Genomic DNA, 27405 nt, shown 5'->3' on the forward strand with positions numbered 1-27405 from the left:
AAAAAAAAAGTTTAAGGGCTAAAAGGTAAATTTAAAGATCTCATGTATGTACTTGTATAAACTTGTCAAATATAACTATTTAAAAATGTAAGGACCATTCTTACCTTGCAGACCATTAAAAAAAAAAAAAGGCAGATCTGGTCTGTGGGCTATAGTTTGCAAGACCCCTCTTTTAGAAGAAACATTTGAAAGTCAGATATCTCTGTTCTTTATTACAAAATTTATTCCTCAATTTATCTTACTGTAGTGAGTTAAAGCAGTTTTGCATTAGCAGAGGTTAATGATCATGTTAATTAACATAGCTAACACTTCTTGATTTTCCCATTTCAGACATATTAAAAAATAAATAAGCATTGTAATTAATAACTTCTATGTCTTACCTGGATCACAGTTTAACACCACGTTGGTGCAGGTTTACCACACTGTGGTCAAATTGTTCCAGAAGGCATTGGAAAGGACATGGAAGAGAGAAAAATTTTGCAGCATTAGTACCGCCAGGCAGAAACTTAAATACTAAACTCTGTAGACATTATTACAGAGACTTAAAAGCCACATGTTCCTGACACCATAGATGCCCAGCACGTGTGGGCAGTAGACTGTGTGGTTTTTATCTAGCATTTAATTCCTTCTTAAAACTAGTCTAGGGTGATGAATTCTGCTTTCTATGGCCTCAGGGCCTAGGGTGAAGCTCTCTACAGATGCTAGAGGTAGTTTTCTTTAGCCATCCCATCACCACCACATAATAACCAAGTCACAGTTAGGTCTGGGTTCATTAATATTGATTAAAATGTCAGTAAGCATGGGAGAATCATAAGTGCCATGAATAAACACTTAGAATACTAAGCACTGTTGGGACTTCCCTGGAGGTCCAGTGGTTATGGCTCCAAGCTTTCACCGCTGAGGGCCCAGGCTTCAGTCCCAGGTCAGGGGACAAATATCCACAGGTTGTGAGGAGTGGCCATTAAAAAAAAAAAAAATAGAAATGATCCTTAGTATTGTAAAAATTGGAGCAAGCTCTTAGGTCCTTCCTGTCAGACCTGAAGTAAATTTGACTTTCTGTATTTTCAGTTGTTTATGAGCATCTTCTGAGATGTTTCTTTCACATGAAGAACTCTGAAAAGATATTCTGAAAAAAACACTGGGTAAATAGGTATTGGAATAATGTTGAACTAGTAATTTTAGCAGTATAATTAGAATTTTGCATTTCTGAACTTGACTTTGCCATTGAAGAACTGTGTATATATAGCTAAAATCTGACTTTCAAACTTCGACTGTACAATAGGATACCTTTTAGACTTGTAATTACCTTGTGTTTCCACAAGGTGGACCCTCTATGTTAGCTGTTTTTTTAATCCATTCAGTTGTCCACAGCCCCTTTAAAATTTTTTAAATGTACTTTTTACAAAGTCATAGGATGTACTATTCTTCCTATCATATTGGCTTAAAACTTGATGCTTCTGGCTGTGATTCAGTTTCTTGTCACAAAATTACCAATTAAGTTTAAAAAAAATTTTTAACTCCTTAAAAATAATTTCCTTAATGACTTAATATTGTTACTTTAATAGTCATTTTATTCTGTTAAAATCAAATTGTCAAGTCAATGCACAAGAACCTTATTAATGACTACTAATAGTATGATAATTCAGATACTATATCTAATTGTTATTGAATAAGAATTATTTTTTCCTAAGTCTTCAGCTCCTAAGTATATAAACTTTCTCTTCAAATTTACACAATATATGTAAATTTAAATTTATATCCATATGCATGTATATCACCAGTATCATGTGATCAATGAATTGCTTTTTGTTTCTGTTCCTCCAGCTAACTAGGATGAGAGACTAGAGATGTGCCACATCATATACTTACTTAGTGTAGGATTACACACACTTAGGTGCCGAGTAAACATGCATACTTGGTTCACAGTTTTAGGTTATCTCAACCTCTAAAATACCTGCTAAGAACATGAAATATGGAAATATAATTTAGGGTAATAGTTTATGATTAATACAAATACAGTAGTAGAAGTTAGATACCTTTGCAAATATTTTGATTACAATGAAAATGTCTTCCAGTTTTATATTTTAGAACCCTTGAGTCTAGAACCAAACCAAACTCTGCTTTGGGTATCTTGTACTTTATCATAAATCTTTATTTATCTATTAGTTGTGCGTCTTTAGTTGGGCAAAAACCCTGAATTTGTGCCCCATCTATCAGATTGTCTTTAACTAAAGCTACAGTTTAGATATATTCTCAGCAGTGATCCTTTTTGCTTTGGGGGCCAGGATATTTCTATGTGATGAAGATTGAAATCTTATTTTTATATAGGTTGGCTCCAATTAATATTTTTAATTGAATAAAATATAAAATAGGAAGCTGCTACTATGTAGCTTAAAATAGAAATTAAGTATTTAGAGGGTTGACTGGCCACAAATAACAGCTTACATATAAAATATACATACATAAATATAAAATATATATATATACACACACATAAATGCTTATAAAATTAAGAGATTGGCTTCTAGTTAGAAAAGATTTAGATATCATTCCATAGACACAGAAATTGAGGCTTAGCGAAGTCAAGCGATTCACAGAAGGTTACACAGCATGAAGAGGCAGAGCTAGAATTTTTCTACCGTACACTGATTTCTTATAAAAAGACTACAGTTCGGCAAACTAACAGTATGTTTGCTTACATCTAGGATTGATCACAAATCCCTTAAGACAGAGTACTGCCACAAGGGCTGAGCAGTGGGCTCCTGACCCACTGCAGCCACAGAGCAGCACAAGAAAGGTCATGGGAAGTAGTGAGGTAGCTTGTGTGGTGAGAAGTCACAGAGGACATTCAGCTGCTCCACAGCTACCTGACAACCACACCCACATGATGGACTGGGCACTTTGCTGGTACTTCACACACACACTTCCCTCCTTTTTCTCATTTAGAGATTCCAATTGTGGTATGTGTGTGTGAGAGAGACTGGGGCGGGGTCGGGTGGGGAGCAGGTGGGAGAGCTTCCGCAGAGGAAATAAACACCTTGCTGAGTGTTGCAGAGCTGGGATCTGGGCACAGGTTCTGCAAGATCCCAACGGCGTGATGGAAGCACTGTGCTCCTGGACTCAGTGGACCAGGAGGGCAGGCTCATTTTTGCAATGATACTTACTCAAAAGCTAAGTAAAAATATATTCCAGGGAACATTTATTCTTATTTAACTTACTTTCCCCTCTTTGTGCCAAGGTTACCTTTTACGTTTGTGCTGGGATAAATATCCTCTTAGAGCTCCACTCAATCTAAACCTTTGTCTCTTACAACAGAGTCTTATAATAATGTTTGCAAATAAGAAATTAAAAATACTTTTAGAGGTCGTCATTTTCCTTTGAGTAGTTTTTCAACAAGTTGTTACTTATTTCTAGGTTTATTACTCAAATGATTTAAAAACTTAACTTGAAAAGATAATTTGATTTCCTAAGGCACAAACCACAAATACTAAAAGAATTTACAAAACACACGAAAAGTTTGAATTCTCCTGTATTTGGCTTTTGATGGCTCAAAAATAATAAGATTTGACTTGTTTCACAGATCCTTTTTCTAAAAAAATCTCTTACCCCCACCCCAAGAAACTGTAACACCCAGGTTAATTTCCTGCAATAAGTAGTCATTTAATTAAAGAACAAAATTAACAGGAATCAAAATGTTGCAGCTGTATTTTTTGTTAGACATTATATAAAAAAAGAAAAAGTATAATACAGTAAATCATTTTGTATAACAGGAACTTAAAGAGTTCTCTAATTGTGATGAGAATAAAAAGGTCTTTTCCACATGGTACTGAAGACACTGCGTACACATCCCTTGGTCACAGCCTCAGTGTGGTGACCCTGCACACGCACGTCACCATCCTCAGTCATACCGCAGAACTGCAAAACAAGGCAGGAAGGCAAACAACAGTTTTCTTCAGGTTGAGTCCCTGGGGTCTCTTCTGACCCCAACAGTTGACACTCCTCAGGCCCCAGAGAGTGAAGGGTGTCCTCTGGTCATTCTCTCACAGGTGAGCATGGCCAGGATTTCACCTGTGTGTGTGGTCCTGCTTCTCTGGCAAACACAGCAGGTAGTCATGAGCTGAACTTCAGGAAAGCTCCCTGATGAATGTTCAGTGTTGGTATCAAAAATTAAGCACAATTCTTCTCAGAAGAAAATCTCTATGGCCTGTGGAATCTAGAAGTTGTAAAAAGACAAGGTTATACATATCTAAGTTTAAATTGCAAAAAACTTTCCACAAATTATTCTGTTGCTATTAAAATCTTTGTGGAAGTCCAACATGTAAAACATGAGGATGGACCTGCCTGGGTTATAGTGGTGTACAGCCTCGGAGGGCACCCACCGCTCAGGCCCCATCATAACACAAAAGGAATCAGATGGTGAATTCTTAAGCCTATCTAAAACTTAGCTTGAAAACTGCTAGGTAGGCCCTTGAAGTTCACAAAAACAGCAGGGCTTTGCTGAAGCAGCAGAGGTAATGAACTGATTAACAAATGATTGGATATAGTAGAGTTATAATTTTGTTCTTGTAGAGTTGAAAATGTGTTTGTGGTACTGTTTAATGCAATTAAAATTTCATATGACTAAAATCATTGCTCTTTTAAAAGCTGACATTAAATGCTAAAATGTGGTATAAAAATCTTAACACTTCCTGATGTGTAAGTTTTGGGCTCACTCTTAAAATTCTGTCATCTAAAAAAGCTATCAAGGACTTATGAGAGAAAGTACATATCTTTAGTAAATATCTTTTAATAATGTATAAATAGAAATGTATTAAATATTTTCACATTACCATAGATAGAATATGCAGTAATTACATCTTTTTTCTGTAACACAGGATTGAACATTAAAAATAACTGAATATTTTACAGAGTATTTATTTCCTAAACACTTTTTAGTGTTCTGAACACTCAAAAGTAAGATGATTTATTCCTGCCCCAAAGTGTGCCAGTCATGGGGGAAAACCTTAAACATCTTTAAACAAACTACTTGCTTCATTTTTCCTGCTCTTCCAACCTCTTTTTCCTCCCTTTGATATATTCAAAGTCATCTATCTCATAGGACAGAATTCTGTTTGCCTGCTTTCTATTCCATAGCCATATTACACTTTACAGAGTAAATCTTATAAATAACAACCACAGTGGCCATTTTGTGCCAAACAGAAAAGAAAAGGAGTCCACTGTTGTGGTTTAAGGCAGTATCTCCACTCAGGATTTCCTTTCTCTTTGTGTCTGGGGCCTGAGCATCTCTAGACCAAGGGAGAGATGACAAACAGCTTGTGGCATCAGGCAGTCCTTTGAGGATAAACGTGTGTGAGACCCTCATCATGGCTCTTCATGGACAGGAAGGGGAAGTGCTGGGGGAATATGCCACCTGTGAGCACACTGGCATCAGCAGGCCAACCTGTGCCACCTCTGTTCATGGGTGTGTTCCCCTTGTATGAAAAGTCTTGATTATGGAAGAATCAGCCACTTGGAGACGGGACCCTCCTTTACTTACAGCTGACTCGCAGCATAAGAATGGCACACAGTGATATGTATTTGCTGAAGGAACAAAGGCGGTTTGGAAGAGCTTCAGGGGAGCATGAGCTCGTGTTAAAGATGTGAGTATAAACTTAAATAAGGTGGGCGACAAGTGAGATCGGTAATTTCATAGCACTCCTCTACGTATAAATAAATTGGGGGAGGGGCGGGGGCGGGCAGTCTCTCATATTCTGTCTCTAAATATGAGAGAAGGGGAATACAGGCAAATTACCTTCAGTGCTTTGAGACTAATGTCTTTAAATACACATTAACTACTTAAATAAAACAATGTGTAGTACTGTTCTACATCCCACCCTTCACCAAAAGTGTTAGTCCCACAGTCATGTCCAATTCTTTGACCCCAAGGACTGTAGCCCAGAAGGCTCCTCTGCCCATGGGATTCTCCAGAAAAGAATACTAGAGTGGGTAACCAGCCATTCCCTTCTCCAGGGCATCTTCCCAACCAACCCAGGGACTTAAATCTAGGTCTCCAGCATTGCAGATGGATTCTTTGATCATCTGTGCCACCAGGAAAGCCTGCCAAGCCCTATGTGAAACCACAGGAACCAATAGCACTTTCAATTGAGTTGCATTCTGTCTGTTCAAGACAATTCTCTGCAGACATACTGAATTGCTTTTTATCCGAACACAGTGATTTGTGACATTTTTATTTTCTCTTAAAAAAAAAATACCATATTGCAAGTATCATGAAATTCATACAAATAGAAATCCGACCTTGTCAGATGCTTGCTTGATGCATGTACCTCCATTTCATTACTTTTGTATTCATTCAGTTCTTTACGAATTGCTGCCTGGAATTTAAAAAAGAGCACATTATTTTTCAGGACATTAGAAAGCTAGCATGGGAAATGAGTATCATGGTTGTGGATTGACAGCCATTCGTAATACTTGCTGATTTTGTTATTTTGTGATAGAGTAAAAAAAATTTTGTGCTTAGCATTTAGGCCTTTACTTATTTTTATAGCCCTACCAACCTAGTGCAGAGCTGGTGTTCTGGAAGTATTTAGTGAATTTGTTTACTGTGCTCGAGTGGGAATATATCACCCCCCTGCCTTGACCCCGCCCCACCCCCATCCCATGTCACCAGGATACATAACAGATAGATCAAGCACATGCTCAGGGCACTTATAAAGTAAGGACCTTAGGATAATGAGTGAGGTTCAGCTTTTGGTGAACTTACTTGGAATTTTACAACTAATCTAGAAGTTATTCTAACTTCAGGATACATTTACATTTTGTGTCATTTGAAACATAATCTTGTTGTTACATGTGGGTGAGATGTGCATCTCAGTATTTTCAGGGCTTCTCATCTGGCCCTCCTCCAGCTTCCCAACGCCCACTTTCATCGTGTGCGTCTTTCCGATAAACTCTTAGGCCAGGGTAGACAAACAGCAGACACAGCTTCAGAGGCAAGGAAAGGCTGCCAAAGATGCCTGAATTTCTCCCTTCACGGCCAGGCTCCTCTGAGCACGTCCACCCTGGGTAACCAACTATAGCCTGTCTGCATTGTTCCAAGAGGATGCACTGCTTATGTGTGTTCATATATAACCTCACAGACTCACACTCAGCTTATGAAGACAAGGAACCATTAGCAATTTCAGCACACTCATTGGCTGAATGTATTATGTTCCTCTCCTTTAGGGAGGCTTTAAAAGTTCTGGAAGTCACTCAAAGTGGGGAGGTAGGAGAGACTCTGTAGACAGAGGCCCCCGGGTCTAAGCCCTGTCAGTCTTTTCCCAGCCACCTATTTGATGGCACCTCTACAGGGATAATAGCAACACCTCTCTCAGGAATATTTTGGAGGATTAAGTACCTGGCAGGCTGGGTTCAGTCCAGACAGCCTGAGGGCTCTTGGTGTGGTTTAGTCACTAAGTCGTGTCCGACTTTCAACTCCATGGACTGTAGCCTGCTGGGATCCTCTGTCCATGGGATTCTCCAGGCAAGAATACTGGAGTAGGTTGCCATTTCTTTCTCCAGGGGATCTTCCCCACCCCGGGATTAAACCCGGGTCTCCTGCATTGCAGGCAGAGTCTTTACCGACTGAGCTATGAGGGAAGCCCACTTGGTAACAACCAAAAATGTCCCAGTCATTTCCAAATGTCCCTAAGGGCAAAACCATCCCCTAGTTGAAAACACGACCCTAAGCCCAGGTTCTATTTGTGATGCCACATCCGGTCAAGCATGGCCTTATTTCAACAGCTGATGGTGCCCACTGTCTTCTGACACATACACACCCATGAGCCAACGTGCACACGTCTGCTCAGTACCTTATCTGCTGCCGACAGTCTCGTCCAGGGTTTGTCTGCCCGTCTGTCATAGTCCTGTGCTTTCGCCACCTCCACATAATCACTGAATCGTATCAGAATTTTTCTGTCTCTCAGTTCATCAACCGTGGGTCTCTGATTAAGCTAAAATAAAAGATCACCATAGTTAGGTCTCACATGCCAAACTAGCTTTCTTAGTTTGTTTAAGTACCCTGAGCAAACCAGGACCTGTCTATAAATAAATGTAAGCTCTGAAGCTGAAATAAAACCCTAATGCAAAAAAAAAAAAAAAAACTCTAACATGAAGGGCTTAAATTATACACTCTTAAATGACAATCCCTTCCCTTTAACATATCTTGTCATGAGCACTCACACCCCCAGGAAGCTAGCAGTGCCCTGACCACAGCACAGCTCAAGGAAAGCTGGGTGAATTATCTAAGGAAAAATTTTACAGCACCAGCTGTTGCTTTTCAACTATCATTAGGTAAGATTTTCCCAAAAAAGCTACTGATAAAGTTGAAATACTAAATAGTACCACTAGCACTCATAAGCTCAGGATATTCTACTAACTTCAAGTAGGACAAGAATTTATTATATTATTATTACAGAATACAGTAGAGAAAGGGAACACCAGAAGACTTGAATTTAGAGATGGTCAGGGCTTTAGAAGGAGACCAAACTTTACAGACTTGCTACCTATATCGGCCATAATACATTTTGACTTAACTATTTGAATCTCAGACACAAACCCTTGAAGCTAATCAAGTTTTCTGTAGTCAGGATCTTCTAGACAAATGGAAGGAACCAAAGAGTGTGAAAGGTAAACTGACACACTGATATCCAGGCATGCTTTGCTTGAGCACTGTGTAAAGAGCTCAAATAAATGAAGAGCATGCCAGTCAGCATCTGACTTCCCGGAAACAAATGGCAATGTCATCGAGGCCACACGGCCGCAGTCGTGTACTCCATGGCTGGGTGAGCACATAGTCCACAGGGCCATCAGTCACCCCCAGGTCGATGCAAAAGGCACTGCTTTTTGAATGTCCAGTCAAAATTCACTGTTGCCCAAGAAGTCACAGGTCAGCATCACAGAGGGATGGCCTGCCTCACCCATCTCAGTCTTTCCTACCTTAATATTCAGGCAAGATGCTTAAATGATCATACCTTTCTTGTCAACCTTTGCTTGATTTCTCTTCTTTCTTCTTGCTCTGTCTGATCGTTCCTTTCTGTGAAAGATGAAAACAAAGAAGCAGGTTGAGACGTTCTCCTCTTTAGCAAGGACACGTGCTCAGATCTGGACATTTGTGGGGGCTACCGGTATAACAGGAAGGACGCCTGACAAGTGACACTTTTTTCCATATCATTGCACTTTGCCAGTCACTGCTCAGGAAACTATGGTCTCACTGTTCCACAGAAACACTTGTAGAAGAAAGTTTTGCCTTCATCACAGCCTGGTTCTCCTGGGCCCTTTTCTGTGTTAGAAATAACCACACAGATTGATGCTGGGCATTGATTTGCAGGAGAAACAGGAAGCAATTCTCTCCTAATCAAATATCATCTCTGTGTATATTTACAACCAGGAACATAGATGGCAAACAAAAATGTTTTAGTAGGATAAGTTTTATATATATATATATAAACTATATTCAAGTATATATGAATGAATATTGTTAGAACTGTCACTGCTTTTCCATGTAAAAGGGATTCATACTTTTAGCCAACCAACATAAGATAAGGAACATTCACCTCAGATTCTGGGCAACATATGCCTGCCTGGAATTCATATTTTCTGGATACATTTCAAGTCCAAACATACCCAGGAACCCAGCTGATTCTCCACTGCAGAAGTGAGACACATGACCTGCCTTTTATAGGAACCAAGTCTCTCACCAAAATTGGTTTTGCCTAGTGAGTGTCACTATTAACATGCAAGCCGTGCTTACACCTACACTTGGAAGCTAAAAATGGAGCAGAATGCTGAGACTTAGTGTAAAACGTAAGCTCCGCCCTGGGATAAGAGATAATGGATGTCCTATTTCTGGCTCTCACTGTTGCTAAATAAAGCCTCAGGTCCCTGGAGGGGGCCCAGAATTCCATTCCTGGGAAAGGGACCTCATCTGTCAGCACTCCTAGAAACACCGCCAGGTTTGAGGAAAGGAAATTCTGCAACTCGCCGTTAACATAAGCTCACGTTACCTGTCTTTCTTTGAAACATTTTAAACATCTGTGCATTTAGGAGGTTTGGTGTATGGGCATTTAACATACTAGTCATTGTACTTTTCGGTAATTTTCTTTGAAAAGGAAGATTCATCTTTCATTCAGATGTTTCAGAAAAAGAAACCAATCCCTGTTATGTTCCTTGTTCTTAATCTAAGTGAAAAACCAGAAGAAACCATAATTATAAGCTCTCATCTGAAAGCTGATAATACAATTAGAAAAAAATGTGAAAATACCACACAGAAGGCCAACCATAAGAGATTTAAATGATGATACGAAACTAATTCTTTAGATTTTTAAAAAAATTTTGGCCATGCCACGTGGCACTCAGGATCTTAGTTCCTGACCAGTAATCAAACCTGTGCCCCCTGCAGTGGAAGCACAGAGTCTTAATCACTGGACAACCAGGGAAGTCCCATAATTCTTCATATGTCTTAAAAATAGGCCATGAACAAATCCTAAGTACACCCTCCATATAAAAACACTGAAACAAGAGCAGATCTTTCTGTTTTTTAAATTGTGGACAACACTGGCATCATTACAAGGTCATCGGAGCACAGCAGGGGTCTTGGAGGTGCCCGGGAGTGTCCCCCTGCAGGCCAGGTGCTCGGTGGGGCGCCAATTCCAAGGTCCTTCCTGAGAGCCTAAGCCACAGACTCTGAGCTCCCCTGAGCAATGGGTTTATAGATCTCTTATTCTCAGACTCAGAAAGCCCTGTGCTTTATACAAAACAAGGGAGCCATAATCAGAGCCTCCATACCCAGATTTTCTGGAAATAGTGCCAGTAGCTTGGACAGTCACACAAGTGCCTTCTGTAAATAATCAGAGATGCACTATTGCTCCTAAGGCAGTGGTCAGAACGTGGATGATGGAGCCATTCACCTGCACATGAACTTCAGCTCCTTCCCTCTGCCAACACTCATGTTAAAAAGTCCTATTACCTCCCGAAGTTTGAGCTTCCTCACTAGGAAGATGGGAACAGCCATGCAAACCTCACGACTGTCTGGTAACAATTCAGCGAGGGAAGAGAAGCAAGCACTGAGTACAATGCCCGGCACAGAGTGGGCCCCCCTCTGAATGACCACTTCTAATACAACCATATAAAATATGGCCACTAGTGTCTTGACACTCGTATCCACAAACGCACAGGCCCAAGTGTTCTTCCAACATGATCTCAGTTAGCCATGAGTTCCCTACTTGAAGGGGAGCAGATACAATGTGCTGATATTCTAAGCCATTGACTCAAAGCAGAAAATGCAGCAAGAGTGCAAGCCAGTGTCAAGGGCTGTGGGGATGATGCTCTAGGCTGAACTATATATAGTTAGTCGATCCTCATCTCTACAGAATCAAACCAAACCACCCACCCACCCCAAACTAGCAGTGACATTCTCAAGGATGTTGCCCAGGGCACTCAGGAAGTTTCCAACTAGGGACGGACCTGACTGGCTGAGTGGCAAGGAAGGGACTGTCAGGGCCACACAGGGAGCCTTTTTCCTGCCCTGGAGATGAGTGCCGTCAGTCCGGGATCCACCTGCCATCTCTGCTCACCAGGCACAGTTCTGATATTCAGGCTTTCATGTCCAAGTGTCTATGTGCAAAGATCAACACAATTAGAAGCACTTGCTGGTGGGAGGACCTGGCCATCCACTAGAGCGAAGAAGAAGTGACCACTGACAGGAGAAATGGTTCCTGAGAGAAAAGCCTCTGCCCACTCTGGGCAGCAAACCAGGCTGAAGGCAGCACTACTTGGGCCTTGAACTTGCCCCATTTGAGTTTTAGATCACTACCTGAGGGGGCATCTGTGACTGATGAGCTTTATAAGTTAGTGACTTAATTTTTTAAAATTCAAATATTCGGTAACAGCTTCACATTTGTATATGCCCACCTGATTAAGTATGCTATCCATGAAAAGATGTTCTTGAAATTCTCAGATACGGCTTAGTTGATGTAATATAGAATAGCAGTCACCGTATCAAGTTTAAAAAGAAAACTTTTTTTTTTTCCTGCACTGCTCAGTATGCAGAATTTTAGTTCCCTGACCACTCCAGTATTCTTGCCTGGAGAATCCCAGGGACAGAGGAGCCTGGTGGGCTGCCATCTATGGGGTCGCACAGAGTCGGACACAACTGAAGCGACTTTGCAGCAGCAGCAGACCAGGGATTGAACCTGTGCCCCCAGCAGGGGAAGCTCAGAGTCCTAACCACTGGACCACCAGGGAAGTCCCTAAAACAAAGAATTAATAATCTTAGGGTTTAAATATTTCCAACAGTCCTTAAAGGGGGAGTCTTCCAGGCAATTAATAAAGTCAAGAAAGAGGAAGCAGTCAGTTAGGACTCAGCACCCAGACCAGAGTTTCTGTCTTCTACTTCTGGACAGAAGGTCAGCCATGGGACTGTTTTAACTTTGTAAAAAGACGTTCATGGAATGAAAAACCAAATTCAGAGAATGTCTGTAGTGCTCACTCTTAAAGAGAGGAAAACATTTAAAAAATCCAGGCCCTTAGAAAACATGCTATAGAAAATACCTCGCAAACGAAGTCTGTTGACCAGATACGTAAGAAGTATCTGGGAAACACCTTTGAGAGGGTTCTACCACCCAAATCCTGAATGCCTTTAATGAGATGGAACAGTGTTCTCTACACCAGGGAGGCTCTTCCTGGATGCTGGTGCTCAGCACATGTTGCAACCACAGCCCTCCCTGGGAAAACCCAGGGGATGTGAAGGAGGTGAGGATCTAAAATTGTAGAGTTCTAAGCCACAGACAACTTCCTAGGCTTCTCTGTTCCTTTGAGCTGCTGCTTTACTCCCCAGGGAGGGAACTACAGAGGGCTGAGCTCTTCCCTGGTAGGTTTTATACTCTGTCCACACCTGCCTGTGATGTCCGTGACCGTGAGGGAGCCCTAGTCCCAAATTGCCAGGGACACCTGCTTGAAACCCAGCCTGCCAAAAGACATCATTTCCCTTCCAACTACAGAGCTGACTCATGACACAACCCCGAAGTAGGGACATTTTTAATGATGCCAGGAGAGCCTTTTCCTTTTTAATTTTCAATGGGATGTTGCTGGGTGTTTCAACTTTCCCGGGGGCTTGCTTTCAGAGTTCCCCAGCAGCTCAGGGCGAGGGGAACACAGGAGGGCTCAGCCAGCCTGCAGAGCCAGGTTCCCGCAGCAGCCTCCGTGGAGCACACGTGAGGGGAACCCCAGGGGGCCGCCACTACTCACGTTTCAAGATATTTCTTCTCTCCAGTTCCTCCACCGCGGGTCTTTGGCTCAGTCGTCTGCGGAAAAACACCAAAATTACATTTTGCACCATGGTGGCTGCCAGCGAATTGCATCCAGGGTCTGTGAGGGTCCGAGGTGGCTGGCGCACCCCCTGAAGATCGCCTCCCAAAAAACGGGAGCGGGGGAGGTGGAGGGGTGGGGGGCCCTCCGTCGGAGGCAGCCTCTTGCTGGCAAATCGAGTCCGACCCCCGCGCAGGAGGGACGTGGCCCTCTGTCACCGGGCGGCTGGGGCAGCCCGCGCTCCCGCTCCCACTCCGGACAAGCAGCTCATCATGTCCAGATCTGCTGCCAGCCCGGCAGGCTGGATGGCTCCCCAGGCGCGGGTTCCAAGATCTAGCCGGGAGATGGTCCCCTGTCTGGGGTCGCAGGGAGGGGCGGGCAGCCGCGTCTCCAGCTTCTGTGTCCCAAGCTCCCAGCGACCCGGACACTGGCACTCGCCCCGGTCCTGCTCCAGCCGCGGTCGGCCTCACCCGACCCTGCCTGCGGGGAGGCGATGGGGAAGCTCCTGCCTCTCGCGGGCGCGGAGCCCAGGCGCGTAGGGAAGAAGCGCATCCAATCCTAGCTGGGAATCTCCTGGGCTGAGCGCGCGCGGGCCACGCCCACGGCCGCCCGCCCGCCGCCTGCTCTGCCCGTCCGCTTGGTGAGATCGGAGGACAAATTATCATTTCCTTTTAAATGGCTTCTCATCGAGGGAGTTGGAGGACGTAGCCAAAAAGAAGAAATACATACACAAATAAAAGGCTTGTCAGGAGAGGGAGGCATAATTAGTCAACATTAATGCCAAGCTCCAATTATTTCTGTAACTCCAATAATGTTATCCCTGGGGTAGAGCCAAAAACGTCCCCACTTCCGGATCCTTCTGCCACTGCAGGGAGGTGACAGGCGGAGCCTCTGAATGCCCACAATGCGGAGCCATAATCCTATTTATAACCCCTGTCCCAGCACAAAGCCCAGGGCCCCCGGGTGCTCAGCTGCTCCTCCCTCCACACTCTAGGCGACACTGTGCTGTCGGACTCCTAGGCGGGCTTTGTGTGTCTGCGGGCTGGTGGGTGGTTGCTTAAAATCTTGTCTGCATGTCTGCTGAGACTTCAGCGTGCCCTCAGACAACTCCTGGCTGGCACCCAGGGGCCAGGGCCTCCCGCTCCCTGGCAAGCAGCAGGCACAAAACCAAGCTGTTTGGGTGGGGCTCCCTCAGCCTGGTCAAAACCCCCCAGATGCTATTTATTCATTCACTAAGTGACTGGGGCAGGGCGGGGGTATCTGCTCTGCACCAGGCACTGTCCCAAGCCCCAGGACACAGTGGTCCTGCCCTTGAAAAACTCAAGTCTAGAGAGGAAGGCAGACAAACAGCAAGTGAGCAATCATCCCAGGGAGTGGGCAATGCCATGGAGAAGAGAAAACAGGGGTGGGGACGTGATGGAGGAGGGAGGAGGCAGGGGCAGGGGAGGTCCATTTCCTAAGAGACAGCAGAAAACAAGGAACCAGCCTTGAGAAGCTCACATTTCTAGACAGTGTCTCCTAACTGTTCAGGTGCTGGACTTGGAGACAGCCGTGGGGGCAGTGATCAAGGAGGACTTCCTGGAAGAGGAAACTTTTGGCAGTGTTGTGGAGAATCCACAAAAGGTGCAGAGCCTGTTGCTCAGGGGATGCCAGCTGACCAGCTATGATTCCCGCAGGGACAGCTGAGGATGGAGACCATGCATCTCCTCAAGCCTGAAAAGTACCCCAAAACTCTACTCACGTTGCCCCCATGGAGGGCTTTTTCTTACTGGAGCCCTGTGTTCTCTTCTAAAACGAGGACTAGTCATAGATCTTCACAAAGGTGAGAGAACTGAATGAGGAAATGCACAAATACATCTGTTATACCAAGCTTGCTTGGGACAGAGATTTCTCAAGAAATGTCTGGAGAGAACCCAACCTGTGCGTTGTCAGCTGATCATGGACTGAGGTCCCAGAGAGGCATTTCATCCAACTTGCATGTCTCAGAAAAGTGTGGATATCTCACCACCAAAATCTCCACCGTTAGCTCTAGGGGTGAAGGCAGGCCTGCCAGGGTGAGGGCCACAGCAGGCCCTCAAAGCACCTCCAAATGGCCCAAATGGCCCAAATGGCCCAGAAGGGGCAGTCCACCAGCTGTGAACAACATGCAGCCTGCTGGATTGTCAGCAACCTGCCCCTCTACCCAGAGGGACCCCAGGAGCCCACAGCTGGACTGCCAGCCAGAGCTGCTCCTTGGGGGACCCCAATCACAGGGAAGCGAGTACTGCAGGTCAAGAGTCCCCATTTGGACTCACACCTAACTGTACCTGACACCCCAGCTCATGAGACTGAGAACTAACTTGGGTTCACCAGGCCTCTTGTGTCAGAGGTTTAGTGAGCACAAAGGACATGCCCAGTCCTGGGATATCATGGGAAGAAGTTAGACCCAGCCCTGCCCTTAGGGAGCACAGGCTCTAGAGGGGTCAGACATTCAGTCTGTTATCACACAAGTCAGTCAATCAGTTCAGTTGCTCAGTCCTGTCTGACTCTGCAACCCCATGGACTGCAGCACACCAGGCTTCCCTGTCCATCACAAACTCCCAGAGCTTGCTCAAACTCGGGTCCATTAAGTCGGTGATGCCATCCAACCATCTCATCCTCTGCTGTCCCCTTCTCCTGCCTTCAATCTTTCCCAGCATCAGGGTCTTTTCTTTTGAGTCAGTTCTTCACATCAGGTGGCCAAAGTATTGGAGCTTCAGCATCAGTGTGAAGCTGTCACACAAACCACCTTTCATTTCCATAGTGACCAGCACTAAGAGGAGGATCCTACAGCATCATGATAGCGTAGGGGGTAGGTGGGCCAACCTGGACAGACAGGTGGCCTGAGAAGCTGATGTTGAGTCAAGATCAGAAGGGTTAGTGGGGATTGCTGAGCCCAGAGGGAGGGGAGGAGCACAGGTCCTGAGATGAGGTTTCCTAAGTGTCACTGGACTGAGTGGAGGTGTGTGTGCACCTATGGGGCAGGGGTCAGGACCCACCCAGCCTGCAAGTCTGGATCTCTGGAGCCCCAAATGTGCTGAAGGGTGTGAAGCAGACAGTGCGGGGTGGAGAGGATCTGTCTTTGGAAGCACCTCCAGACTCTCCTGGACTACAGTCCAAGGAAGGACAGGGCAGAACCTCCCCACAGAAGACGTGGAGCTGCCAGGGGTGGAGTAGGTGGGGAGGGATCCCCATCAGACAGGAACCTCCGGGAGCCAGGCCCACAAGTGGTCAAAGGCCAGTGAAGTGTTCCAGACAAGGGGGAGATACTGGCTCCAGAGTAAGAACGGTGCAAACTACAAATTACATAATACACATTGGACTAAATATATATTAAACACAATATTCCATTCATTTACTACCTGAGACTGGGCTCCATTCTCCATGTGGTAATGGGGCTTCCCAAAGCAGGAGTGACTACGACCTTAATGTCAAGGACAGACAACGGGATTATGCCCATTTTACAGGTGAGATCGGCGGGGCTCAGAGAAACAAACTTGTAAGCAGGTGTTATTCCTCGTGTAGACCCCAGAGCCTGGCACAGACAAACATGCCTGGCCTGAACAAAGCAGAAAACCATGGGCGCCGGTTCCCCTCCCTCCGTGTGGCCCTGGAAGGGTGCTGCTAAAACATCCTTGGAGCCTCAGTAGCAGATGGCTCTCCGGACCGGGACCGGGACAGACATAGCCCCAGGCTGGCTGCGCTTAGGGGGGAGGGGGCGTGGCCTCAGGAGGGGAGGGGCGGAGCCTCGGGAAGGCAGGGGAGGAGCCTCGGGAGGGGTGGGCAGGGTCAGCACCCTGAGGGATTCCCCAGCTCTGCCCACGCGGTCCGCTCCCTCCTGATTCAGAAGCTGCTGCTGTGGGTGATGAGCAGGTGCCGCCTGGAACTGGGGAAGCCACAGTCTATTTCTGACTCTCCCCTCTGAGAAAGCACGAGTGTGGCAGCCAGTTACAGCACTGCGTGGGCGTGGGAGCGACACCAAGAAAAGAAACCAGGAGAAAGAGAGGCACCTGCCCATCCTCCCGCCCCATCCCTGGCTGGTCCCCACCTGTGCACATAGGAGAGGGAACCCTCCCCTCCCTCCAGGGGGCCATGGGCAAGACGGCAAGATGGCAGACCCTCCACACGGAGCAGCCAGGCTGGCCTGTGCATGAGGTTGGCTGGCCTGTGCATGAGGTTGGCTGCCCTGGAGGGTCACCCAGACTAGCGGACTTCTCCTGCAGGAAATAAGCCTTTTCTGGGTAAAGACCCTGAGATCCGGGGGTTTCCACTGCAGCACAGCTGCACCTAACCTAGTACACGAATGCACAGCTGGCCATGATGCTGGCCCTGTCTCCCAGGGCACCGTGCAACCAAGGCCAGAGCCACCTCCCCCTTGCTGCCCACAGCCAGGTCCAGCCTGGAGCCTTCCCGAGCGCAGATCAGGGCACCGGAGCCTCGGAAGTCGTATGCAAGCTCCCTACTCCCTGAGCCCACCTGCGGTGAGGGGGGACAGCCTGGTCACCAGCCCTATCAGATGACCGTGGTCCAAATCCAGCCAGCAGCCTCATCGCTGCCCCCATGATACTTTTTAGAATGTGAATGTGAAGCAAATGTTAATCAAATCGGAGTTTTCACTCTTAAAAACATCAGCTCCCCTTGAAGACATGGGAGAGCTGGCTCCTCAGATCGATCAGCACTCCTACCCCACCCCCAGCTCCGCAGAGCAGCAGCCGGGCTGAGGGGGCACTTGGCTCCTCACCGTCCCCACGGCCCACACCTTCCAGTGGCCTTGCTCCCCTGTGGACACTCCACCTGCCTCACCATGGGACCAGGCTCCTGAGTGAGTGGGGCCCCAGGAATCCCCTCCTTGTCCTGAGGACCCCGTGACCCTCTTCTGCCTCCCATACACACTGGAATGGGAGTGGCTGCATTCCTGGGAGCACCAGGCATGGTGGGAAGGCGACCTGAGGACAGCAGGTCCAAAGCTCAGCTCTGAGGCCAGTGGTGGACAAGTGGCCCTGGCTGGCCACCCAAGGGAGCATCCGGCAGCTGGTGTCTCCCTCAGGGAGGCTCAACACACAGTTAGACTCTTTCCAGGCACACTCGTCTCCATCAGTTGCCTCACACAGTCTACAGGCAGAGCCAGCTCCTCTCTCTGAGCCTGTTTCCTCTCCTAAAATGGACTGACGACAATAGGCACCCATTGGGGTTGCTGTGAGGTAAGATAAATGGCCCGAAAAGCACCAACCAGGTACCTGGCACTCCAGGCCTGTCTATGTCAGTGGCCATGCCTGAATTGTCCTTTGTACACCCCTCCTCGAGAGTCCCTTGGACAGCACTAGGAGATCAAACCAGTCCATTCCATCCTAAAGGAAATCAACCCTGAATATTCATTGGAAGGACTGATGCTGAAGCTCCAATACTTTGGCCACCTGATGCAAAGAGCTGACTCATTGGAAAAGACCCTGATGCTGGGAAAGATTGAGAGCAAGAGGAGAAGGGGGCAACAGAGGATGAAGATGGTTGGATAGCACCAATGGACGTGAGTTTGAGCAAACTCTGGGAGATAGTGAAGGACAGGGAAGCCTGGCATGCTGAAGTCCATGGGGTTGCAAAGAATCAGACAAGACCAAGTGATTGAGCAACAACAGCATCAGACAGAACTGAGCCGCAATCTCGCTAAGCAAGGCAGAACGCCTTCCTGGAAGGGAAAGCCGTAGTGGCAGACAGACAGCTCTCCGCCCCCAGAGAAGCCTGCTATTTTGGGAGCTCTTCCCTGGGAATACCATCCTGCTTCACCACCAGCCTTGAGTCACCAAGGAGGATTTTGGTGTCTCCGCCTGGGACAGGGTTCCCCAGCAGGTGGGAGTTGGGCGGGGGGTGCATCTCCCTCCATCATCATCATGACTCCTGATCCAGACATGTGGCTCAAGGACTGTGAACGAGAAGACAGCTCCTCTGTTCCCACAGAGGCTGTCTGGGCGATGAGACCACCAGGGACATGTGGATGGGCCAGGGAGAAAGAATCAGGGAGGGGAGCCCTCTCCAGGAGGTAACATGAAGATGAGGCCATGGATAGACCAGAGCCAGGCTACAGGCTCTGAGGGGTGCAGCTCATCCATGCTGGGAACAGTAGACCCCCAGACCTTAGCCCCCCTCTGTCCTTGCAGTTACCTTGGTGAGGATGAATTATCAGCCCACTGAGGGTTCATCCAGCAAGGTGCTGACTGCTGGTCCCCCATCATGGCATCTCACAACCCAGGACCCCCAACCCCACCTCCTCACATGTCCCCGTTGTCCAGCATCCGTAACTCAGAAGCTGGTGCCCACTGCCAGTCATACACTCATCCCAGACCCAGGGCCACCCTCTGTCCCTCTGGCTCCACACTCCCAGCCCCCAGGGATCTCCAAGTCCACTGGGTTCTAGAGCCAATACCTCATATGTCCATCTGTCTCTCCATCCCCAGGCCACCAGCCTCTGCCAGCCCCCGGCTTCCTTGATGCCCTATGGCAGCAGGCTGGTCATGAAACATGACCCCCCACTCTCACCATGACCTCAAACCTGGGGTCCCCACCAAACTCAAGACAAGCCCCACAAGGTCAGTGAGTCTGCGGGGTCCCCTCCCCAGACTCTGTGCACTGTGACCCTCACAATGAGCTGCCCACACTGCCTCCCTCAGGCACAGCCATCCTTCTCCTAATTCAGGGCCACAAGCTCAGATGCTACATCCTCTTTACAACAAGAATTCGGTCTCATTTCCCTTACTCCAGTCCACGAACATGCATACTGTTTTAAAAATTGATGTGACACCTGGCTGTAACATGCAGGAGGAAGAAGGGAAGTTTTAATCCAATAGCATCCATTCAACACATACTTGTTCAACAGGAGCACATCAGGTGACGTGGTGAAGGTGGCTACACAAAACAGTTGCCATGACAACAACATCAACTACAAACAGAGAGACGGGGTCCATGCTGGTCACTCACACACCCACAGAGATGCCACCTTGGGGGAGCTGTTCCTGAAATGAGTGATTCTTGGTAAAGTTCTGAATGAAACAAGGTGTGTCATTTTCCATCAATTTCCAAGACACTAATGCTCAGGGAAACTCAGCAACAAAGCTCTGCCAAACCCCTCTGTGCATGCATGTCCACCACACACCCGGGTTGCAGGCTCAAGTCATACTAATAGCTCCGGACCCTCCTGTTTGAGTGTCCAAGGGAAACTGTTTGTGTCCTGTTTTTGATGGTTCTGTTTGAGCGTCTAAAGAGGCGGGGGCAAGTCTCCCGGGCTGGGGCCTGGCTCATTCCAGTGACAGCCCACGAAATCTCCCCAGGTGAGCCAGGGGCACCATTGGCTTAAACCTTGTGCTCCCAGGCAGACACCTGTCCTCCTCCAGGAAGACCCCAGGCTGGAGGAGGAGGCCCAACCTTCACTCCAACTCTGGGCCTTGGGGTGTGCTGAGCGGGTGAACTCTGGTGATGACTTTTTGGTCTTTACCAAGGTTGCACCTGGGATTCCCAGGTGGCACTAGTGGTAAAGAACCCACCTGCCAATGCAGGAGACGTAAGAGATAGAGTTTTGATAGAGGGAAGATCCAAGGAAATAGCAACCTGCTCCCGTATTCTTGCCTGGGAAATTCCATGGACAGAGGAGCCTGGTGGGCTACAGTTCATGGGGTCACAAAGAGTCAGACATGGCTGAGGCAACATAGCACAGTACAAGGCTACAAATGCAGGTATTTATCCTTTGCCCAACAGTTGAGGGTTAAGAGGATGTTCTCTGGATAGCTCATATGGACACAGTGTGAGAGAGCTAGATTCAGGGCAGAGCTCTGGCACCCACTAAGGGCCTGGGTGGAGATGCTGTGGTCAGTTGGCAGTACAGCTCCAGGCATGTGTAAAAAAGCATGAGCATGTCTAGACTGGTCCTCCCTGGACCATCTGGCTGGTCTCTGGAGCATAAATCAATTCAGAAGATGCAAAATCATGCCACAATTAAGCACTGGAGCTCTAAATCCAGTCATGGAGTGAACTCGAACACCGCCACCCCGTCTGTTCACAACCTTCTCGGGCCATCAGTCGGTGGAGTTCACCTGAGGAGGCCCCGACCCCAGTTCTTCAGTCAGTCACTCATCTAGGAGCCATGGTGGAGGTGTTTTGTAGGTTAACATCCATAGCAGGTGACAGTCCTAGATGGCCTAGGTGGGCCTGGTCCCATCAGTGGAAGGACGTGCAGAGCAGGGCTGGGGCTCCCTGGTGAAGAGGGAATTCTGCCTGTGGACACCAGCTTCAGTCCATGCACAGGAGTTCCGGCCCTTCCTGACTACCTGCCCCATTGGTGGGCCAGACCTGTGCTGCCAGCCCCACAACCACTGCCACCAACGCCTTGCCATAAATCTCTCAATACACACCTCCCCTGGGGCTTCCCAGGTGGCTCCACTGGGAAAGAATCTGCCTGCCAAGCAGGAAATGTGGGTTCAATCCCTAGGTCGGGAACATCCCCTGGAGGAAGAAATGGCAACCCGCTCCAGTATTCTTGCCTGGGAAATCCCAAGGACAGAGGAAACTGGTGGGCTATAGTCCATGAAGTTGCAGAGTCAGACATGACTGAGCAAGTAAACACCACCACCACCTCCCCTGGAGCTGGGTTTCTATGTCACAGGCACAGCCTCCTTCTCCATAAACAAAGATGACAATACCGTGGGAAAAGATCTCTCGAGTTACCTCCACTGACCTAACCTGGATTAACCGACGCTCCCAGTCCTTCTGGAAAAGCATACCCCACTGAGCACACGTGACTGGCACCCCGGGCCCCGTGTCAGCAAGCAGGTCCCTGTCAGGAACACAGGTCCCGTGTTCCCAAATCTATGCGAACCAGGTGAACATGTATCTGTAATTAGGTGATTTAATCAGAATTTATGTACATTGATTTAAACGATTCAATATGGATGGAAAAAGAAAACATTCTTTCTAGGAGAACTGAGTTGGCTGCCTTGGAGTCGGTAAAGGTGAGATGCTGAAACATGGCCATGCAGGCGTGTGGGAGAGGAAGCTGTAAATGGTGGGGCTTCCACCTCGGGAAGGACTCAGCTTCCGTGAGTCTAACTCTCACTCCTAGACAATGCATCACACAAGAAAGAAGACATACAGATGGCTAACAAACACATGAAAAGATGCTCAACATCACTCATTATCAGAGAAATGCAAATCAAAACCACTATGAGGTACCATTTCACACCAGTCAGAATGGCTGCGATCCAAAAGTCTACAAGTAATAAATGCTGGAGAGGGGGTGGAGAAAAGGGAACCCTCTTACACTGTTGGTGGGAATGCAAACTAGTACAGCCACTATGGAGAACAGTGTGGAGATTCCTTAAAAAACTGGAAATAGAACTGCCTTATGATCCAGCAATCCCACTGCTGGGCATACACACTGAGGAAACCAGAAGGGAAAGAGACACGTGTACCCCAGTGTTCATCACAGCACTGTTTATAATAGCCATGACATGGAAGCAACCTAGATGCCCATCAGCAGATGAATGGATAAGAAAGCTGTGGTACATATACACAATGGAGTATTACTCAGCCATTAAAAAGAATACAGTTGAATCAGTTCTAATGAGGTGGATGAAACTGGAGCCTATTATACAGAGTGAAGTAAGCCAGAAGGAAAAACACCAATACAGTATACTAACGCATATATATGGAATTTAGAAAGATGGTAACAATAACGCTGTGTACGAGACAGCAGAGACAGTAGAGAACAGTATAGAACAGTCTTATGGACTCTGTGGGAGAGGGAGAGGGTGGGAAGATTTGGGAGAATGGCATTGAAACATGTAAAATATCATGTATGAAACGAGATGCCAGTCCAGGTTCGATGCACAATCCTGGATGCTTGGGGCTGTTGCACTGGGACGACCCAGAGGGATGGTGTGGGGAGGGAGGAGGGTTCAGGATGGGGAGCATGTGTATACCTGTGGTGGATTCATTTTGATATTTGGCAAAACTAATTATGTAAAGTTTAAAAATAAAATAAAATTAAAAAAAAACACAGAAAAAAAAAAAAAGAAAGAAAGAACACTAATTGTAGAGGCTTCTGCAATGAGAAGTCTTTGATTCCACCTCAAAAGACAGCAGAATAAATGCACATCCGTATGCCTTAGGTCACATTGATCATTCCTTCCTTTAGCCACCTTTGGGGTTTATCACCAGTGCTGCGTACAGAGGACAGGGCTCTGCTCCCCTCCCTCATGGGTCTGTGGTCTCTTCTCAGCGATGCTCGGCCCCCGTATGGGGAGGGTGTCCACTGAGCACAGGGGGTGAGACTTGCCTCCGGGTGGTTCCAAACAGCCCCTGGACACTGGCAGCCTCTGATGGGGTGGGAGTGAGACGCGCTATTTAAGATCTATCACGAGTGTTGATCCCTTATTCAGTTTTGGGAAATTAAAGTAATACACAATGCTTCCCGCTGCTGCCTCCAGCATGAGGATCACTTGGTCTCAGGTCCACACATTTATGGAGCCCCTGCTGGAACCAGGTCCTGCCCCTCCCCATCCTCCAACACTGCATTTCCTGCCCTCCCCACATCTTCCCTTCCCTTCCCTTCCACCTTCCTGGGGCAGCTCTCCTGGGTGGTGGGTGGTGGAAGGCCACCCCCTTGCATCCCTCTCTTCGTCTCCCCAACTGGGGTATCCTGAACATCCTGCTACTTCCCCAGGGCCCTGAACCCCAGGCTCCTCCTTGGCCAAGATCTTAACCATGCGCTGGGGCTGCATCTCTTGGTTGCTACCCCCACCCAGCAGGTCCGGGAGTGGAAGTCAGGTTAGTACAGTGCCCCAGGCCCAGGGCGGAGGCTCAGCAAGACTGCAGTGAACTAGCAAATATCAGGTGAGGAAACAGCAGGGCAAAGAGACACACAAACTCCACAAAACTGCCCTTGGTTTAAAAAAAGGAAAGGGCATCACCCCACACACCAAACAGTCTCAACAGGAGACAGAACCGCCCAAGCACTGCTAAGAAGCCATGGCCTCACCAGCCTGGGGAGAGAGGAGGTTAGGATCTCCCGGGGGTGAGTGGGAGGCAACACGGGACCTCCACAGTGCCCTGAGCACCTCACAGGCCACTTCCTGTGTCTCCCTCGTGCTGCAGGGACCACTCTTTCTCTTGCTTGACCTCCCTCCCCACGCCATGTCCTGAGCGTGGCTCCTGCGTCTCTCCCATTCCCTCCTCCATCTTGAGCGTTACGTGCCAAGGTGGGTACACCGAGGCTGCCCAGAAAGTATCTCTCCTTGAGCTTCAATGTCATTTAGGGGTTACCAATGAGAAGGTTCCCCCATGGCTCAGATGGTAAAGAATCTGCCTGCAGTGCGGGAGACCTGGGTTCGATCCCTGGGCCGGGAAGAGTCCCTGGAGAATGGACTGGCAATATGCTTGCCTGGAGAATCCCTGGCAGGCTACAGTCCATGGGGTCACAGAGCCGGACACAAGGGAGTGACTTCCACCATCAACACCACCAGTGAGGAAGGGACACTGGTGTCTGACCCCGTCGTCCCAGGGGCCCCTCAGAGTCTGCACCCCCAGCCCCAGCTTCCTGCCACCTCTGAAATCCCTGGGCCCAGCACTGCACAATGGGGAACACAAGGCACCTAGAAATGCCGACTACAGGGGCTCCAAGGGACTCCCCAGCTTGTGACCTCACAGATGCAGGGTTTTCACTCACTCGTCCATCTGTTTGCTCCCCCACTTCCCTACTTCGTTCAGTCTCTCTCACAACAAAATTAGCTTGGACACCAACAACAGCAGAGACCTCTAGTTACCTACACAGTCTTCATTCTCCCCTCTTATGTACACAGTATCAGAAAGCCGATTCTACTCAAGGAAGCCTCTTTTCCAACTAAGCATAGCCATATGAAAGAGGTTCTGACGAAGAAGCCGTAGGGAGAAGTGTGCCAAAAAGCCTCTAAAGAGAGTCCTTTTGAAGAGCTGACTCAGCTGGGATCTATGTACCTTTGAGAGTTGAATGTGATGTCTGGCGCTCCTGAAGCCATCCTGGACCATACAGGGTTAAGTGTCAGTGTGAGCATAACTGGGCAGGAAGACAGAGGGAAGCCTGGATCATCAGTGACTATGGAACAAACATGCCAGCCTGTCTGTCTACAACCATTGCACGAAGCAGGGTGCCTCCAGACCCAGTGTCCAGAACCAGCCTGACTGGGTCAAATCTCAGCTATAGGACATACTAGCTATATGTCTTTGAACATCTTACCTAACCTTTCTGAACCACCATTTCCTAAGCTATGAAAGACAGCTAACAATAGCATTTACATCTTAGGCTTCAGCGAATGCAGGCAGAACACAGTCTCTAGCATACAACCCACATTTAATAAATGTTAACATAGCTACCCTCCTTCATGGATCACTGCCTTGTCATGGCAAAGGGGCTTGTGTAACTCAATGAAGCTATAAGCCATGCTATGCAGGGCCACCCAAGACAGACACGCCATAGAGAAGAGTTTTGACAAAACATGGTCTACTAGAGGAGGGAATGGCAAACCACTGCAGTATTCCCGCTGCAAGAACCCCATGACTATGAATAGTATGAAAAGGCAAAAAGACACAACACCAGAAGATGAGCCCCCACGCTCCCCAGTCAGAAGGTGTTCAATATGCTACTGGGGAAGAGCTCAGGGCAATTACCAATAGCTCCAGAAAGAATGAAGTGGCTGAGCCAAAGCAGAAACAATGCTCAGTTGTGGATGTGTCTGGTGGTGAAAGTAAGGTCTGATGCTGTAAAGCAAAATTTGCACAGGAACCTGGAATGTTAGGTCTATGAATCAAGGTAAATTGGATGCAATCAAGCAGGAGAAGGCAAGAGTGAACATTGACATCTTCATAGGAATCAGTGAACTAAAATGGACGGCAATTGGTGAATTTAATTTAAATGACCATTTATCTACTGCTGGGCAAGAATCCCTGACAGGAAATGGAGCTGCCTTCAGAGTCAACAAGAGAGTCCAAAATGTATTGTTTGGGTACAATGTCAAATGACAGAATAATCTCGGTTCGTTTCTAAGGCACACCATCCAACATCACAGTAATCCAAGTCTATGCCCCAACCATTGATGCTGAAGAAGCTGAAGTTGAACAGTTCTTTGAAGACCTACAAGACCTTCTAGAACTAATACCAAGAAAAGATGTCCTTTTCATCACAGGGGATTGGAATGCAAAAGGTGAAAAGTCAAGAGATATCCAGAATAAGAAGCAAGTTTGGCCTTGGAGTATAAAATGAAGTAGGCAAAGGCTAATAGAGTTTTGCCAAGAAAATGCACTGGTCATAGCAAACACTCTTTTCTAATAACACAAGCAACAACTCTACACATTAACATCACCAAGTGATCAACACAAAAATCAGACTGATTATATTCTTTGCAGTCAAAGATGAAGAAGCTCTATATAGTCAGCAAAAACAATACCTGCCGCTCACTATGGCTCAGATCATCAGCTCCTTATTGCAAAATTCAGGTTTAAATTGCAGAAAGTAGAGAAAACCATTAGGCCATTCAGGTATGACCTAAATCAAATCTTTTATGATTATACAGTGGAGGTGCCGAATAAATTCAAGGGATTAGATCTGGTTGACAACTTGCCTGAAGAACTATGGACGGAGGTTTGTAACTGCACAGGAGGTGGTGACCAAAACCATTCCAAAGAAAAAGAAATGCAAGAAGGAAAAGTGGTTGTCTGAGGAGACTTCACACATAGCTGAGGAAAGAAGAAAAGCAAAAATCAAGGGAGAAAGGGAAAGATATACCCAACTGAATGCAGAGTTCCAGAGACTAGCAAGGAGAGATAAGAAATCCTTCTTCAATGAACAATGCAAAGAAGTAGAAGAAAATAAAAGAATGGAAAAACTAGAGATCTCTTCAAGAAAACTGGAGATATCATGGGAACAAATCATGCAAGGATGGGCATGATAAAGGACAGAAATGGTAAGGACCTAACAGAAGCAGAACAGATTAAGATGAGATGACAAGAATACACAGAACTATACAAAAAAAA

The 27405-nt window shown here is 47.0% G+C and overlaps 1 protein-coding gene across 5 annotated transcripts in view; it reads right to left on the bottom strand.

The window, feature by feature from the left end:
- Positions 1–3511: 3511 nt before the first annotated feature.
- PHACTR3 (phosphatase and actin regulator 3) overlaps positions 3512–27405 on the bottom strand; it is a 206116-nt gene continuing 182222 nt past the window's right edge. For 4 of the 5 annotated variants that reach the window (XM_059892575.1, XM_059892578.1, XM_059892576.1 and 1 more), the window contains exons 9-13: positions 13282–13337; positions 9009–9070; positions 7848–7988; positions 6295–6371; positions 3512–4213 (exon numbers count right to left, since the gene is read on the bottom strand). In XM_059892575.1, the coding sequence (XP_059748558.1) occupies positions 4198–4213; positions 6295–6371; positions 7848–7988; positions 9009–9070; positions 13282–13337 (352 nt within the window). In that variant the 3' untranslated portion in view covers positions 3512–4197. The remainder of the gene's footprint in view (positions 4214–6294; positions 6372–7847; positions 7989–9008; positions 9071–13281; positions 13338–27405) is intronic. The other variant, NM_001102019.2, reaches the window with a different exon arrangement.

The sequence above is a fragment of the Bos taurus genome, chromosome 13 (genome assembly GCF_002263795.3).
Source record: "Bos taurus isolate L1 Dominette 01449 registration number 42190680 breed Hereford chromosome 13, ARS-UCD2.0, whole genome shotgun sequence".
Classification (NCBI taxonomy): Eukaryota; Metazoa; Chordata; class Mammalia; order Artiodactyla; family Bovidae; genus Bos; species Bos taurus.